Here is a 17,522-nt window from a genome sequence, read left to right on the forward strand (position 1 = left end):
GCCGGCTGACCCCCTCCCAGTCTTCAGCAACGCCCTCTACACCCAGTCCCTCTGGCTGCACCCTAACAATCACCCTGGCCCCAAGCTCTGTCCTCCAACCCCAGGCAAGTCCGGATGAGCACCCCCAGCAAAGCGCCGGGGTCCCTGTTATGCCCCTGCCCCATCCCCCCCTCGGGCTGCAGTCGCCGCCCCGGCCGCCAGGGGGAGCCGCCGACACGGGGCGGGCGGGCCCGACGCGGGTGGGAGGGGGCGGGGCCGCTGCGGCCCCGCCCCCGCCCCGCCCCGCCCGGGCCCCGCCGATTCTCTGGTCTGTCCCGGACAGACTGGCGGGCGGGCGGGCGCTGACGCCGCGGGGCCGGAGCGGGCCGCGCGGGAGCGCGCGGAGGGAGCAGCGGCGCCGTCGGTCCTCGTCGGGGCTCCGAGGGTGCCCGACTCGTCCCCGGCCGGGCCATGGCGGGCGCCAGGCCCGGCGTCCACGCGCTGCAGCTGGAGCCGCCCACCGTGGTAGAGACCCTGAGGCGCGGGAGTAAGTTCATCAAATGGGACGAGGTAAGCGCGGGGGGCCCACGGTTCTACCCAGTTCCTGGGACTCCCTCGTTCAAGCTCAGTCAGACGCCGGGGACCTCCACCCGAGCCTGGCCTGGCCACGGCGCCCCCCCACCCCGAAGCCACTCTTGGCTGTGCTCCGGAAACTTGAGTCCCCAGTCGTGCCCGTAATGAAGACTTTGTCCCCCACCCCCAACCCCAGTCCATTCAGCTGTGTAAAATTTGGCTTTCCACTCTTTGGCCCGGAGACTTCGAACCCCAATGAATCCCGTTCCCCCCCCCCCCAACACACACGTCTTTTCACTCGCCCTTTCCACCCCTCCCTGCCTGCCGGTCTAATTCTGGTTCCCCCAACCCTGGCCTGGTCCTCAGACCACTGCCTGGCACTGGATCTGGCTGGAGGACCCTGGCTCCCAATCGGGCTCAGCGCACCCCCATTCTTCCTAGTGCCCTAGCCTGACCATTGTTCTCCATTCATCACTTTTTCACCCTATTCTTGCTGCACCCCTTTGCCCTGCTTCAGGAGCCCATCCCAGCTCTCTGCTCAGGAGGGAGCACGAAGTCACCCCCTAGTGGAGTCTTTGCCCCCCAAGTTCCTCCAGCCCTGGGGAACTTTGCTCTCCACTTCTTAGCATCAGGGACTTTGAACCCCAATAAATCCTTGGCCCCCCTTTCTACCTGCCCTGCCGCTGCCCAGATGCCCCGGCCCCCACCTGCGGCTCTCCGACCGGTCCTCCGCCCCACCCCCGTTTTCAGACCGCCCCCTCCTCTGCCCCCTGGGCCCCTCCTTCCCCAGGGCCTCCACCCGGCCTGCCTGAGCCTCCCCGCTGCTTCTTCCCAGTCAGGCCGGAGGCCTGGAAGACTCCGGGTTCCTTTCCGGCTGGGTGGGGCGGGTAGGCGTGGGAGCTGGGGGGAGGGGCTGGGGGCGTGGCCTGAGGTAGCAGGTGTGCCTTAGAGGGGTGCCTGGGAGCTCCAGGGACCAGGGGAGACCCCTCCCCCCCAGTCCTGCGTGCAGGGAAAAGTTTCTCCTTTTCCTTCCAGTGTGATAAACCCAAATAAGGAAGTGGGAACTGGGAGAGGGCCCTGGGGGTGGGGTGGGGGTTGCTGACCGGGACTTAGGGCTGAAGAGCAGGGGACCTGGGCTGTTTTTGAAGGCCAGACACTGGGGGAGGGGCAGGGGAAGGCCCTGGGGTCAGTACCCACAGAACTCCCCTCTCCTCACACTACTGGGGGACCTGAGCCACAGCGCAGGGTTGGGAATCCCAGGGAGGGACTGAGCATTGGTGTCAGCACAGTGAAGTGGGGAGGCCCAGGCACCCCCAAAGTTCCAAGGCCTCCTGGCCTTTATAAAAAAAGAGATGGGCGGGGCTGGTGCAGGCCCCAGTTCTCCAGAAAAGGAAACTGAGTCTGGAAAATGGAGACTAATCCCAGTCCCCACAGTGGAGTTACAGCTAAGGCCAGGAGCTGGGAGCCTAGTAGGGGTCCTGCTTCCTTCCTTCCTTCCTTCCCAGGCCTCTGGACTCTGGAGCCATACTGCCTGTGAGCAAATTCTAGGGCCTCCTCTTGACTTTAAGTAAGCCACACAGCCTCCCTGTGCCTCAGGCTCCTCATCTGTTAAATGGGAAGAACAATAGCATATACTTCATAAGATTGTTAGGAGAACTGAGTGAACTCCTAGAGGGCCAATGACCCCCCCCCTCTTTGGCTGCTGCTCCTGAGTCACACAGGGGTGGCCCTGGGAGTGTGCCAGCAACCAGATCCTCCTCAGAAAATAGGGCTGGCATACCCTTCCCTGCCCTCCTGCCAGCCGCAGGGCTGTTTGAGGGAGGACAGAATTAACTGTCCAGTCCCAAGGGCAGGGTGAGTCCCCTTCTGGCGGGATTCAGTCTATATTCTGTTAGATGAGGTGAGCCGCAAGACTGAGGCTCCCGTTGGGTGCAGCGCGGGGTGGGGGGGTCATGGGCTTTGAGGCCAATGTCAGGGCTGACTGGTTGTCATGGGGCCCTGAGGGACACATGAGCTGTAGAAGTCAGACTTCCGAACCCTCTGTTTTCATGCTGTAAATATTCTCAAGGGGGTTTCAGGGTGCTCTGACTCTGGGGAGGCCTCCCCAAGGAGGTGGGTCAGATTTCATGGGTCGAGAAGGAAGGAAAGAAAGGATATCCTAGCAAAGGAACAACAATGCAAAAGCCGGAGGAGGGGAAAGATAGTGGTCCATGTGACTGAGCCTTAGGGTCAGATACAGGTGAAGCCAGGAGGGGCATTGGGTCCCCAAATGTCATGACGGGGACAATTGTGTGAGCTTCATCCTGAGGACCGTAGGGGAACCCCAAAGGACCTGTGGGCTAGATGAGGCTTCATCTTCACTCACCAGCAGGAACACTGGGGTGGATGGCCTGAGGGAGCCCAGGGCCCAAGCCTGGCCCACAGCCCTCATTCACTGACCCCTGCCGTCCCATCCTGTCCCCAGGAGGCCTCCAGTCGGAACCTGGTAACCCTGCGTGTGGACTCCAATGGCTTCTTTCTGTACTGGACCGGACCCAACATGGTGAGGGGGGGCAGTGGTACAGCTTGCTCAGGTCTAGGGCCCCTGGCCCAGACCCTCGAACCCCTCCCACCCGCCCAGGAGGGTGGGGCCCAGCTGCTGGCTGACCTCTCCCACGGCTCCCTGGACAGGAAGTGCTAAGGGCGGGGGCTGAGGCTGGGGCTACAGCAGGGGGTGGCCACTCCCTGGCCTGGGTGGAGATCTTGGGGGCCCTTGGTTCTTGCCCCATAGCCTCTCCGACCTACCCTGGCATCTGGTTTCCGCAGGAGGTGGACACACTGGACATCAGTTCCATCAGGGACACGCGGACGGGGCGTTATGCCCGCCTGCCCAAGGTGAGTGGTGGGGTCCCGAACTAAGAATGGGAGTGAGGCCTTGGGGGATGGGGACACCCCTCTTTACCCTTGGCTTTCAACTCCTCAGGACCCCAAGATCCGGGAGGTGCTGGGCTTTGGGGGCCCTGACGCCCGGCTGGAGGAGAAGTTAATGACGGTGGTGGCTGGGCCAGACCCGGTGAATACGACATACTTGAACTTCATGGCCGTGCAGGATGACACAGCCAAGGTGGGCTGGCGCCTAAGGGTCGGCCATGGGAGCCACCGCCTCACTTGCCGAGTCAGCTGTCACTTAGCATCTGTCGCGCACTAGGCTGTTCTCTGCCCCTATTTCTAATCATCCTCTGACAAAGCAGTATTTAAGCACTTACTGTGGATCATACCTGATTCTGAGTGTGGTCTGGGGCTGGGCCAACTCCTCTGTTCCCCGTTCACCCCCTCCCACCCTCACCCCGTCTCCCGACCCCTCAGGTCTGGACCGAGGAGCTGTTCAAGCTGGCCATGAACATCCTGGCTCAGAACGCCTCCCGGAACACCTTCCTGCGAAAAGCGTGAGTCCTGGGCCTACCTGCGGGCTGTCGGGGGCTTGGGTGGCCATGCCCAGCATGTGACCCTTTGGCCTGCCTCCCCAGATACACGAAGCTGAAGCTGCAGGTGAACCAGGATGGACGGATCCCGGTGAAGAAGTGAGTACCCTTTCCCTCAGCACCTTCTCTCCTGCCCCCACCTGGGTGACCTTCGCCCCCATGACTCTGACCCATCTTACTTGCTCAGTATCCTCAAGATGTTTTCAGCAGATAAAAAGCGAGTAGAGACTGCACTGGAATCCTGTGGCCTCAATTTCAACCGGGTGAGGAGGCAGGGGCAACATAGGGAGGGCACCAAGGTGGGGGCCTGGTCTTTTGGGGCTGACTGCCCCTGGGTTCTCACCCCATGCTTCTGCCCTCCCCCCCCAGAGTGAGTCCATCCGGCCCGACGAGTTTTCCTTGGAAATCTTCGAGCGGTTCCTGAATAAGTTGTGTCTGCGGCCAGACATTGACAAGATCCTGCTGGAGATGTGAGCAGGGCTGGGCCCACCTCCTAGCCCCCAGTGCTCTATGTGTGGCCTCTGCGGGCATTCCCTTCCAGCACAGTGAGGGGAAGCAGAGCTTCTGGGGGCCCCGGGGGGCCGGGGCTGGGGCCGTGCTGTGAACTGCTCTGTGCTGGCCCTTTGCTGGGGTTACTTGTATCAGCCTACGCCGGGCGGGGGACCGGGCGGCTGGATGTGCTATGGGACTTGCCTGAGCTCACAGAGCGAGTGACCACTGGAGCTGAGTTTGAGTCCAGGGTCCAGAAGCAGGCCTAGCAGGCCAAACCCTTGGTGGCTTCCAAAGCCCTTGTTAATGCCAATGCCAGCACCTCGTGGTTAGGAAAGGGGATGGGAAAACTGAGGCCCAGAGTGGACAGCCATTTGCGCAAGTCCCAGTCAGCAGGTGCTAGAGCCAGGCACTGACCTCCCGACTCCTGCTCCCAGGGTGAGGGCGTGGAGCAGGGGCTGGTGAGGCTCCAGCCTGACCCAGCTTCCTACCTGGTCTAGAGGCGCCAAGGGCAAGCCATACCTGACGCTGGAGCAGCTCATGGACTTCATTAACCAGAAGCAACGGGACCCGAGGCTCAACGAAGTGCTGTACCCACCCTTGCGCCCCTCCCAGGCCCGGCTGCTCATTGAGAAGTATGAGCCCAACCAGCAGTTCCTGGAGCGAGGTGAGCCAGTGGGGATCCCGTCAGAGTGGGGGCGGGGGTGGCAGCAGGAGGAGCCCCAGCTGAGCTTGCTGACCCCACCCATCCCCCAGACCAGATGTCCATGGAGGGCTTCAGCCGCTACCTGGGAGGTGAGGAGAATGGCATCCTGCCCCTGGAGGCCCTGGATCTGAGCGCAGACATGACCCAGCCGCTGAGCGCCTACTTCATCAACTCCTCACACAACACCTATCTCACAGGTGAGTGAGCCCCCCTTGGGCAGCTGGGGTGGTGGCCTCCGTGCCCTCTGCCCTTTGCCTCTTCCATAGCTTCCCTCCTTTGGGGGTGGCCAGTGCTAGGGATGCAGGCGAGGAACAGGCAGTCTACCTTGGGGAGGAGCGGTGCTTTTCTGCACGGACACCTTTCCTGGGTGGTCTGGAAGGAGCACTGAAGACCAGGAGCAGGAGACTCCTTGGTGCTCTTCAGCGGGAAGGAGGCCGGAGGCAGGGTGGGTGCTGGGGCAGGTAGAGGTGAGAGGGAGTGAGAAAAGGAGGCAGGGCTAGACCAGGTCGTGGAAGGAATTTGGATTTATCCTAAGTGGGTGGGAAAGGCTTTCTGGAGGTTGTTAATCAGGGGAGGTGATGAGACCTGGTATGTTTTGGGAAGAGTGACAAGCTCTGCAGAGATTGGCTGGGAGGCAGGGAAGGGCCTACCGTCCCCAGGCAGGAGGTGATGGAGGCCGGTGCGGGGCAGCGGCAGGCGGTGGAAGGAAGAGAGGGAAATGAGGGGCCATGGGGACGTTGGGGACAACTCCCCCCTTCAGGCCAGTAGCTGGGGGGGCGGGGGGCAGCAGGTGTTTATCCGCGAGAGGGTGAGTCCTGGAGGAGGAACCAGTCATCAGCCAGCGCCGCTGGATGCTGACTCTGCCCAGCTTGGACGCGTGCCAAGGGCTGGGTGGCAGGCCCAGGGCCTGGCCTTGGGGGATTGCAGGAGAGATGGTGCTGGTTCCACAGTGAATTAAGGAGTGATCAAGGGCTGGCCAGACAGCGTGCCAGGGCCGGGCTGGGCCGCCACGGGGGCCTCTGCGTCTCCAGCGTGGCTGGTTTCAGCACAGGCCTGGGGAGGAGGGCGAGGAGCCAGGCTGGCCGGGCGGCTGTGGTGATGTCTGAGGTCTGAGGGTCACTGTACCCAGCGGGGCAGCTGGCCGGGACCTCGTCGGTGGAGATGTACCGGCAGGCACTGCTGTGGGGCTGTCGCTGCGTGGAGCTGGACGTGTGGAAAGGGCGGCCGCCTGAGGAGGAGCCCTTCATCACCCACGGCTTCACCATGACCACGGAGGTGCCGCTGCGGGATGTGCTCGAGGCCATCGCCGAGACCGCCTTCAAGACCTCGCCCTACCCCGTCATCCTCTCCTTCGAGAACCACGTGGACTCGTGAGTGGGCTCCTGACCTGGGGGGCCCCACCCCAACCCCCACCCCATCGGCCCAGAGGCAGCCGTCCCACCATGGCACTGTCCGACTGTTCCTGTGACCTCTGACCCTGAGGGCCTTTGATCTACCCTGGGGACATCAGCCTTACCGACCCCCCTCTCTGACCTTTGACCTTGGCCCCACAGGGCAAAGCAGCAGGCCAAGATGGCCGAGTACTGCCGTTCCATCTTTGGGGACGCGCTGCTCATCGACCCGCTGGACAAGTATCCGGTAGGAGGGCTTGGAGCTGTGGCAGGGTGGGGTGGGGGGGTGAGGGCACCCCGGCAGGCCCTGACCTGTCTGTGCCCACCAGCTGGCCGCAGGCGTCCCCCTGCCCAGCCCCCAGGACCTGATGGGCCGCATCCTGGTGAAGAACAAGAAGCGACACCGGCCCAGCACCGTTGTCCCCAACAGCTCTGTGCGCAAGCGGCCGCTGGAGCAGAGCAACTCGGCCCTGAGCGAGGGCTCTGCCGCCACTGAGCCCTCCTCACCTCAGCTCGGTACGACCCTGGCCCAGCCTTCGACCCTGATCCCGACCCTGAGCTCTCACGTCACTGAGCCCCACCACCCTGGCGACCCTCCTTCTGCTCCCAACCTGCCCTCCCTCCTCACCAAGCCTCTCAGCTGAGGAGGGGACCTCTGACCCCCGACCTCAGACACTGACCTCACTAAACTACACCCCGACTGGATTGGGTTCCATCCAATTCCTGATCCCCCAACCTCAGCTTCCCACCTCACGACCAGATTATGACTGAATTCTGACCTCTGGCCTCCGTGAACTACATCCTCATGCTTTGGCTGTGACCCTCAGACCTCTGACCCTTGTCCTGTGACCCCCTCTGAGCCTCTCTACCCAACTGGTTATAATTTTAGCTAACCCTCGATCTCTCACCTTATTGAAGTCCCCTGTATATCTGACCCCTGACCGCTCACCCCGCTAAGCCTCCTCATTGGGTGTGGCTCTGATTGACCCCTGACTTGCAACCCCTCTGTGTCATCCTTTACCCCCACTGCCAAGGCAGTTGGACCCCAGATCCTGGCTTCTCACCCTTCTGAGCCACTCTGCCTGCCTCTTTGATGGATATAACTCTGGACCTTGACCTTTGACCCATGACCCCTGTGCACTACTACTGGGTTTAATACCATCCAGCTCGTGACCTCTGCTCTCTCCCCGAGCCACCCTGCCCTGAGATGACCCCTCGACGTCCCCACTGAGTCACCTCCACAACCCCTCGTGGCTCCCGAGTGTCTGTGTTTGTCCTGACCCCCTGTGGCCCCACCATCTGCAGGGTCCCCCAGCTCTGACAGCTGCCCAGGCCTGAGCAATGGGGAAGAGGTGGGTCTGGAGAAGCCCAACCTAGAGCCTCGGAAGTCTCTGGGCGAGGACGGGCTACAGCGGGGCCCTGATGCTCTTGGATCTGCTGACCGTGAGGATGAGGAGGAAGATGAGGAAGAGGAAGAACAGACAGATCCTAAAAAGCCGACCACGGATGAGGTCAGCCCTGTAGGCAGGAAGAGGGAGAGGGAGCATGGCTTAATTAGCCAGGCGTTTGCTGAGCACCTACTGTGTGCTGGGTCTGGCCATGATCAGATGCTAGCCCTGTTCTCCTGGACACTCCACAGGGGGTGTATGTATGGAGCGGGGAGAGGGGGTCTGAGGTAAACAGGCATGGAAGCAAGTGAAATTATGCTCGTGACTGGGCTGGGGAGGGGCAAGTTAGGGTGTAGAATGGGGGGGAAGTAGGGGAGACTGGGCAGGGAGGTTCGGCAATTGGACCTGAGCCAGAGGGACACCATATGCAAAGACGCTATGGCAGGACCGGAGAGCACAGGAAGGGGCAGTGTAAGACAAGGGAGTGTTGAGTTCTGAGGAGTGGAGGTGACGGAAAAGGTGGATCCATGAGGTCAGGTTTGGGAGGGGCCTGGAGTGAGGAAGGGTGTGGGCAGGGGTGGCCAAGTTCAGCATTGCGGGTGTTGAGGTCAGGGCTCTTGGTGGGCCACCGAGAGGAGATAGCAGCATGGTGGTTAGAAATAATGGCTCATCTGCATGGGAATCATTGAGTCCCTGGGGTTGGGCGAGGAGTTCCAGCTTCCAAGGATCAGGGAGGCAGGAGGCAAAGGAGGAAGGTAGGGTCCAGGGCAAGGCCCCAGAGGGGATGGGACCAGGACTGACAGGCCGGAGGGGCTGGGGCCCTTGCTGAGAGCCACTGGGCAGTGTGATTGCAGAGGCGGGCAGAGGGTCAGCCCCTCGTTCCTGACAGGGGGCAGGTGAGGGAACTTCCAGCTGATGGCTGGGGGGCAGGGCACTGCTGACCCTTCGTCTGGGGGCCACAGGGCACTGCCAGCAGTGAGGTCAACGCCACCGAGGAAATGTCAACACTCGTCAACTACATCGAGCCCGTCAAGTTCAAGTCATTTGAGGCTGCTCGAAGTGAGTGGGGTAGGAGACGGTGGGAACAGGAGCCAGCCCAGCCTTCCCAGGCCTGACCCCCTCCCACTCCTCCCCCCCGCCCCCCAGAAAGGAACAAATGCTTCGAGATGTCATCCTTCGTGGAAACCAAGGCCATGGAGCAACTGACCAAGAGCCCCATGGAGTTTGTGGAGTATCCTTCCACACTGCCAGGGCTGGCCGACCAGGATGGGGGTGCTCAGAGGCTGGCCCAGATGTTCTGACCCCACTTCCACCACCTGCACAGGGTCCTGACCCTCGAGCACCCTGGTCTGGGCTTGGGGCTAGCCTCAGAAACTGCTCAGGGGCGGGGCCGAGAGGCAGGGGGCTAGAGGGGTAGCTAGAGCAAAGGCCGGGAAGTGGGTTCACGGGAGCGGAGCATGGGCCTGACGAGCCGGCCAGGAGGCGGGGGCTGGTACACGGCGTGGCCCCTGACCGCCAACCTCAGATACAACAAACAGCAGCTCAGCCGCATCTACCCCAAGGGCACCCGCGTGGACTCGTCCAACTACATGCCCCAGCTCTTCTGGAACGTCGGCTGCCAGCTTGTTGCGCTCAACTTCCAGACCCTGGGTGAGCACTAGCCTGCCTCGACTCCCTGGCCTCCAACCTCACTGACTGCTGCTTGGTGACCCTGCCCGTGTTGTCTGAAGGGACCTCTGACTCTCTAATCCCAGAGTAGCCCGTTCCACCGTCAGGCACCTCAAGTGTTGACATGTTCCTCCTGGCAGCCTCTGACATGGGATGGGGTGGGGGCGGGGGGACGCTGACCCTCTAGACCAGCTCTCGGGACAAGAGCAGCTGAGGTGGAACCGGGACAGGAAAACCAAGGCCTGGGCAAACCCCACCTCCTGACCTTGGCTGACCCCAGACTTTCCCCCTGTCTGATCTTTCCTGAGTCTGGACCCCTGATCCCATTTGATCTGACCCTAATGCCCCCGATCCTCCCTCTACATTGAACTGTCCTTCCTGCCTCCTCACCCTATTGGCCTTGCTGGCCCTCGGCCTCCCCGTCACCCCCAGACGTGGCGATGCAGCTCAACGCAGGCGTGTTCGAGTACAACGGGCGCAGTGGCTACCTGCTCAAGCCCGAGTTCATGCGGCGGCCAGACAAGTCCTTCGATCCCTTCACTGAGGTCATCGTGGATGGCATCGTGGCCAATGCCTTGCGGGTCAAGGTGGAGCCAGGGAGCAGCGACGGCTCTGGCGGGGTGTCCTGGGGGTGGGACTCTGGGCAGTTGCCTCACTGTCCTGCCTTCTCCCCCTCCACCCAGGTGATCTCGGGGCAGTTCCTTTCCGACAGGAAGGTGGGCATCTACGTGGAGGTGGACATGTTCGGCCTCCCTGTGGACACGCGGCGCAAGTACCGCACTCGGACCTCTCAAGGGAACTCCTTCAATCCCGTGTGGGACGAGGAGCCCTTTGACTTCCCCAAGGTGAGCCTGGCGCCCGTGCCTGCCCTGCCAGCCTCTCTTGGCGGGGGGAGCAGCAAGCAGGCACGCGGGTAGTGCTCGGGTCGGAAGGCAGGGTGCCGAGGGACCTCGAGTCTGGGCCTGTCACCTCCAGGCCCCATGTAGGCCCTGCGTGTGCCAGGGTCGGGCTCGGGCTCCTTGCCCTCTGGAGGCTTCGAGAAGAGGACAGCAAGGTGAGACAGCAGGAGGGCCCGCAGCCCCCTGTGAGGAGTGGGTGTAGCCCGCCCCATCACCCAGGCAGGAAGGACCGGTCTGCACTCACAGGCGCAAGCTCACACGGGCTCGTCCTGGCCTCCCGAATGGACTGGACCTCTGTGCCCCAGACCCAGGGCTCCCAGTCCAGTTCCTAAGCTGGCGAGGCCTGAACCTGTCCCGTCAAGAGTGGTGCCTGGAGGGGTCTGCCCGTTCTCCTCATGGCCGGCTGAGCGGCAGTGCTGACGGACGGGCGGTCATTGGCTCAGCTGGTCGGAGGGTCCGCTCGGAGCGCCGGCCTCAGTGGCAGCCGTCCGTCGTGGCTCAGCGGCCACGGCGGCCACGGGGTGGCCACAGGGCGGCAGCGAGGCTCAGCGCCGGTCTGGGCCCTCAGGTGGTGCTGCCCACACTAGCTTCGCTGCGCGTCGCGGCCTTCGAGGAGGGCGGCAAGTTCGTGGGGCATCGGATTCTGCCCGTCTCGGCTGTCCGCTCAGGTGAGGCCGTCTGGGCTCTGGGAAGCGCAGGGGCAGTGGGGGGGGGCGGGGGCTGGTGGGGCCCAGCCGCTTTGCCGCCCCATCCTCGCAGGGTACCACTACATCTGTCTGCGGAACGAGGCCAACCAGCCGCTTTGCCTGCCAGCCCTGCTCATCTACACCGAGGCCTCCGACTACATTCCCGACGACCACCAGGGTGAGCTGGCGGGGGGGGCAGGGGGACGCAGGCCAGGCGGGGTAGGGGGCGGGGGCGCCAACCGGGACGGCCGTTGTGGGGGGTGAACAGACCTGAGGGTGGGTTCTGTGGTCCTTCCACGGAACCAGAACGGCGGGGATGGTGTGGCCTTGGGGCTTGTGTCTCTGAAACCCTTGCCCTCCGCCCCCACCCAGACTACGCTGAGGCCCTGATCAACCCCATCAAGCACGTTAGCCTGATGGACCAGAGGGCCAAGCAGTTGGCCGCCCTCATTGGGGAGAGCGAGGTGAGCCAGGGCAGGTCAGGGGCAGGTCAGGGGAGCAGGCTCAGGCTGACCTGGACCCTGGGGGCTGCTGGGGGGGTGGGGGTGGGGGGGTGCGGTGAGGGCTGATCTCCGGGCCAGGTCCTGTAAAGCACCCTGCAGCCTTCTCCACTCTCCTCCCCCTGCACTGCCCCATCCCAGTCCCAGCTGGGGCTCTGGCCCCTCTCCCCATGAGTTGGGCTGTTCACTGCCTTACTGCAGATGCCAACCTGATGCGTTTACCCACACCCTCTGCTGGGAGGGCTGGTTCCCCTTTCTGGCTTCTCTCATCCAGACCACATAATAAAGCCAAGTGAGTGCCGCGCGCCAGATCTCTGCCTGGCCGGGTGGGAGCTCTTTTCACCTCCTCGACTCATATAATCCCCCCTGCACCACCTGAATTTGGTCCTGCCACCCCAGTGTAGACACGGGAACGCTGAGGCAGGCTCTCCAGCTGGGCCTCCAACCCTCAGCTCTGCTCCGACACCAGCATGATGTGGGGCTTCTGGTCTCTCAGACTCAGTGGGCTCAGCAGCCCAGGGTTACTGTCCACACGTTAAGGATGTGGGAACTACCCCTTTTGCCTGTGAGAGGCTTTCAGGACAGACCTGGGCTGGCATTCCGCCCATGGCAGCAGAGTCAAAGTTGAAGTGCAGGGTTTGGCTGCTTCCCTGAAGCAGTTGGAAGCCACAGAAGCTTTTAAAACCCGGGGTCCTGGGAGCCAGGAGCCGGGCAGTGGCTTCTGTGGGGAGGGGTCGGGAGCAGAGCCTTGCCCGCACGTCCAGACTCAGTCCCACGGGGCCTGTGGCAGGCGGAGAGAGAGGCTGCTTGGAGCTGTTAGCAGGAGAGGCTAGTGCCCACTCTGCGGTCACTTCCTTCGTTGATTTAATCAGGAGCCAAGCAACGAGGAAGATGAGCAGCTGTGGGCAAGGGTGGAGGGGGGACTTGGAGAGGGGAGGAAATTTGGGGTGGGGCCAAGGCTTTCCTGAACAATCTGGAAGTTTCCCGAGCACACGCAATGGGGCCTGGCATCTGAGAGACACGATCTCATGTTACCTTTCCACACCCCGCGTGGAAAAGGGGTTTTGAAATTTGAGATCTCTTATTTCTCTCGTAGTTGTTCCAACAGCCCCATATGATAGACGAGGAGCCCAGGCCGGACGGGCTGAGGGGAAGCCGACCGGGGCACTGGGGAGCCCTGGGAGGTTAGAACAGCATTTCTGGAAAGAGCCTTCTGCTCTCTCCCCGTCAGGCTCAGGCTGGCCCAGAGACCTGCCAGGAGACTCAGCCTCAGCAGCTTGGGTCCCAGCTGACCCCAAATCCCACACCCAGCCCGCTGGACACCTCCCCACGCCGGCCCCCAGGCCCTGCCACGTCCCCTACCAGCTCTTCCCTCAGTAGCCCAGGTAAGGGGCGGCCAGGGCGGGTTGGAGGATAGGGGGCGGGTTGGGGGATGGGGGGGTGTGGGGGTAGCTCCGCTGTGCTTCCCCCACCCCTCACAGCCCTGCCTCCTCTCTGCAGGGCAGCGGGACGACCTCATCGCCAGTCTCCTCTCAGGTGCGGGGCGGGGCTGTCCCGGAGGGGATTGGGGTGCTCCTGCGGGCCGGCCTGCGCCCGCCCGCACCCAACCCACCTTTGCTCTGTTGCTCAGAGGTGGCCCCGGTCCCGCTGGACGAGCTCCGAGGCCACAAGGCGCTGGTGAAGCTCCGGAGCCGGCAGGAGCGAGAGCTGCGGGAGCTGCACAAGAAGCACCAGCGGAAGGCCGTGGCCCTCACGCGCCGGCTGCTCGACGGCCTGGCCCAGGCCCGGGCGGAGAGCAAATGCCACCAGCGGCCGGGCGTCCTGTGAGTGTCCCACCTGCCCGCACGCCTGTGGGCGGCGTGTCCTGGGATGACTACGAGGGTGTGTGCGCCTGTGGGGGTTTTCACTGAGGGCCGGGGATGGGATGGGCACGGCGGGATGGCCAGGGGCTGCCCCTTGACCCCCGGGGAGTCAAGGTTTGGTGTAAGGAAGATCGAGGAACCTTCCACATGGGCCCCATCCTCTGCCAGGGAGCCGCGCCTCGGCTGAAGTCCCCCACGAGCAGCCTGTATTCCCAGAGACTGTTGCCCCTAGAGGCTCCCAGAGTTCGTTCCCCCGGAGCTAATGGGCCTGGTTGCTGGCATCACAGACCCTGCCCCCACCCCCCCCACCCCTGCCGCCGGGCTGGTTTCTGCCATTGCCTATTGGGATCTGCCCTGTCCGCCGCTGCCCTCCCAGCCCAAGTCCAGGTGACAACCTGAGGATCACCCAGAGGGATTCTTCCTACAGAGGCGGGGAGAACGAGGAGGAGGAGGAGGAAGAGGTGAAGCGGTATCAAGAATTCCAGAAGAGACAGGTGCAGAGTCTGCTGGAGCTGAGGGAGGCCCAGGCGGATACAGAGGCTGAGCGGAGGCTGGAGCACCTGCGACAGGTGAGGTGGGCGTGTGGCAGCAAGGGACAGCCTGCCTCCCGGACAGAGCTGGCATCAGCCTGGGTCACCTGTTGGCCACCTGTGTCCGCAGGCTCAGCAGCGGCTTAGGGAGATTGTCCTGGATGCTCACACAACTCAGCTCAAGAGGCTGAAGGAGATGAACGAGAGGTGAAGGCAGAAGATCTTGTGGGGGGTGGGGCAGGGGACTCCCTGGTGGTCGGAGGAGAGGAGAGCCCCCGGACCTGCCATTGACCCTTTCTCCGCCCCCACTTGGCTCTTCCAGGGAGAAGAAGGAACTGCAGAAGATTCTGGACAGGAAGCGCCACAACAGTATCTCAGAGGCCAAGACAAGGGAGAAACATAAGAAGGAGGCGTAAGGGCCCTGGGGCCGGGAGCCGCTGGGGGCCGGGCAGGCCGCTGGGGGCCGGGCACCGAGCCCCCTCTCCCTCTCTCCCTGCAGGGAACTGACAGAGATTAACCGCCGGCACATCACCGAGTCGGTCAACTCCATCCGGCGGGTGAGTGAGGCCAGGTGCCACCCTGGCCCCAGCCCACCCCCGCTCTCCCTTCAGTCATGAGGACCTTGTCTCCTCAGTGCCTGGCCTGCCTGGGAGTGGCTACGTTGCCCTAGAGGGACTTCCAGAGCCTCTTGCTCTGGGCCCTCTCTGGCCCTGATGTATCCAGAGCTAACCGTCTACAACAGTGTCCCATGGCTTTGGAGTCTCTGGGCCCGGAACCTTTGCCATGAGGGTCACCTCAGAGCCCTGCTCCCCCCACCCGCCAGTCCTGGGAGCCTGGCCCTGCCTGACCTCTGTGCTCAGCCAGAGCCCGAGGGCCCTCCCCGCCCCTCCCTCAGAGACCCCGGCCGAGCCCAGCCCTCACCCCGCCCCCCTGCAGCTGGAGGAGGCCCAGAAGCAGCGGCGAGAGCGCCTCGCGGCTGGGCAGCAGCAGGCCCTACAGCAGCTGGTAGAAGAGGAGCCCAAGGTGAGGCCTGGGGGAGGCGGGCAGCGGGCGGGCAGAGCGCCGGGGGCCGGGCCTCGCCTGTCATTCCCTCCTCCTCCCTCAGCTGCTGGCCCAGCTGGCCCGGGAGTGTCAGGAGCAGCGGGCGAGGCTGCCCCAGGAGATCCGCCGCAGCCTGCTGGGCGAGACGCCGGAGGCGCTGGGGGATGGGCATCTGGTGGCCTGTGCCAGCAACGGGCACGCACCTGGGAGCGGTGGGCACCTGTCTGGCGCTGACTCGGAGAGCCAAGAGGAGAACACCAAGCTCTGAACTGGCTGAGCAAGAGGTGGCCGCCGCAAGGGTGCTGGGAGGGCAGGAAGCTAAGACACTAATGCTTTTTTTTTTTTTTTTTAACTTTTTATCTTTAGAAATTTTATTTTTTTAAAACTGGGGCAAGCACCCCACACTAACTCCCTTCTTTCACCCTCCTGGGGCCCCATTCGTCCCCAGCCCCTCCTTCCTGCCTTCAGTCCTAAGGAAGGTGCTGGGTCACTGTGGGCCGCAAGGGTTTCGCCCTCCCATGATACCCGCGCCCCAGAGTGGGAGCTGTCTCCCTCACTTCCCCGGGGAACACTGGCAGAGACTTTGAGCTCTGGGAAGTAGGGGGTCACATGCTTTCTCTATTCCTTGGGAATTTTTTTTTACATGAATAAAAGTGGATTTCAGGGACCCTGTGTGCAGCGTGGTTTGGGGTGGGGGGCAGTTCTGGAGAGGACCCTGGGCCCTGGGCCTGGCTCCGCCGCTCTCCTGGGGCTTTGGTTTCCGCATCTATAAAGTGGGCTGGTGGGCGTTGTGGGGTTGAGGTCAGGCCCCCAGCGGAGGGCTGCTGGGTTTCAACCTTGAGACCTCCTTGCCTGGGTCCTTGCAGATCTTCACAATGACCTGACATCCAGTGGCCTCCCCCAGGCTTTCCCGCCTTTATGCCCTCTGTCCCCAACCCATCGCTCTGCCCCCCGCCAACACCCATTTCTTTTCTCCCTCGTGGGCTCTTCTTGTCCTCCCTTCACAGAGGCTCAGGCCTCTGCGTCAGGAAGCCTTCCCTGCCCCCCCTTCCTGTCGCCTGATAATGACCCAAGCGCCCAGCATCTTCCGCCGAGGCTGCTCTGGGCCCCTCGCAGGCAGTTGACTCTAATCGGGGATGGACTTGGTCCGCTCAGAACCTGTCCACCATCAGGGGCCCCGGGCTCTCAGTGATACAAATGGTGGGGCTGGTTGTGACCCCTGGGAGAAGGGAAGCTGACGGTCACAGACGCTCACAGGGACCAGGAGACCCAGCATCCCCCTCATCCCTGTGAGGGAGACGTTATGCCTGTTTTACAGATGAGGAAAGTGAGGCCCAGAGCAGAAGTCACATGTGCCAGGCCACAGCTAAGTCAAGATGTCCTGACCTGGAGGCACGGCGGGCCTGGACCCGCTATGACAGACTGTCTTCCACCTCGGGACAGGGACAGCGTGGAGTGGCAGAGACCCCGCAGCGAGGGTGCGGCTAGGTTCTGCCGCAGGGTCAGGCTGGCACTTCTTCAAGGCCTCTCCCAGCTTCCTGGCGCTTCCCGGGCTGACTGCCTCCCTCCTCCAGAGGAAGGCAGCCTCTAATCAGGGCTTATCTCCTTGCCAATTGAGTGTTTTCGTTCTTTGTTTTTGCTGCAGCCTCAGGCAAACAGATAGGGTGGGGAGGCGATAGAGCAAGGGCTTCCAGAGCGGGCGCTTCCCAGGGCTGGGGGCCTCTCCCCTTTGCCCGGCTCCCTCAGGGTTAATACCATTGTCCAAACCCTCTCTGCGTCTGTGGTCAGGCCTGGTCCTGTCCCCTAGAGCGGGCCTGGCCTACTGTATTCCGTGGCCAGGCACCTCAGCCACCAAGGCCTATCTTCCTGATTTGGCTTGTCTCTACCTATAGAAACACTCCATGTCAGTCCCTGGGTCCTCAAAGGCCCGGCTAAACTCCAAATACCCCGGTATGACATTCCAGCCCCCTCAGAATCCTGGCCTCTGCTGCCCCCCCCCATCCTTCCATGGGTCCACTCTTTTCTCTACAGGGAATGACCACTCCCTCCTCCATCTCTCTCTTCAAGGCCCAGCGCTAACTCACCTCCTCCCTGAAGCCCTCCCGGACTTCCCCTTGCCGGAGGGAGCCGCCCTCACCCCGGTTCTGAGTCCCTGTTATAGCACTTAGCTGGCGGTAACTCCACTCTAAGAGGCTGGTTCTCCCCCGGCCGCCAGGAAGCTTCTGATGGCAGAGCTGTGGCGTAATTCATCTCTGTATACCCGGTACCAAGCGCGGGCTGGTCTATAGGGGGCGCCAATAAATCTTTCTGGAATTGAGCTCCGAGCTCTGCTCCCAGGTCCTGGTGAAG

General features: G+C 62.8%; 1 protein-coding gene across 1 annotated transcript; it reads left to right on the forward strand.

The window, feature by feature from the left end:
• Positions 1–333: 333 nt before the first annotated feature.
• On the forward strand, positions 334–16,071 carry PLCB3 (phospholipase C beta 3). The gene is made up of 31 exons (XM_035013133.1): positions 334–549; positions 3,017–3,094; positions 3,358–3,426; positions 3,515–3,655; positions 3,898–3,977; positions 4,059–4,112; positions 4,201–4,276; positions 4,383–4,483; positions 5,003–5,169; positions 5,259–5,405; positions 6,338–6,578; positions 6,762–6,846; positions 6,929–7,115; positions 7,905–8,110; positions 8,950–9,046; positions 9,134–9,218; positions 9,513–9,637; positions 10,088–10,242; positions 10,339–10,500; positions 11,123–11,222; positions 11,314–11,418; positions 11,613–11,704; positions 12,972–13,125; positions 13,241–13,276; positions 13,371–13,563; positions 14,030–14,171; positions 14,263–14,339; positions 14,455–14,544; positions 14,632–14,689; positions 15,069–15,155; positions 15,238–16,071. The coding sequence occupies exons 1-31, from the start codon at positions 451–453 to the stop codon at positions 15,439–15,441; spliced, it is 3,693 nt and encodes a 1,230-aa protein (XP_034869024.1). The 5' UTR covers positions 334–450; the 3' UTR covers positions 15,442–16,071.
• Positions 16,072–17,522: the final 1,451 nt, after the last annotated feature.

Source organism: Mirounga leonina, unplaced genomic scaffold (assembly GCF_011800145.1).
Source record: "Mirounga leonina isolate KUSES-001 unplaced genomic scaffold, KU_Mleo_1.0 Mir_166, whole genome shotgun sequence".
Classification (NCBI taxonomy): Eukaryota; Metazoa; Chordata; class Mammalia; order Carnivora; family Phocidae; genus Mirounga; species Mirounga leonina.

Coding starts and splice junctions, on each gene's coding strand:
- PLCB3 (XM_035013133.1), top strand. CDS start 451: ATGGCGGGCGCCAGGCCCGGCGTCCACGCGCTGCAGCTGGAGCCGCCC. Junction 7,116..7,904: donor GCCCTCCTCACCTCAGCTCG/GTACGACCCTGG, acceptor CACCATCTGCAG/GGTCCCCCAGCTCTGACAGC. Junction 13,126..13,240: donor CTCTTCCCTCAGTAGCCCAG/GTAAGGGGCGGC, acceptor TCCTCTCTGCAG/GGCAGCGGGACGACCTCATC.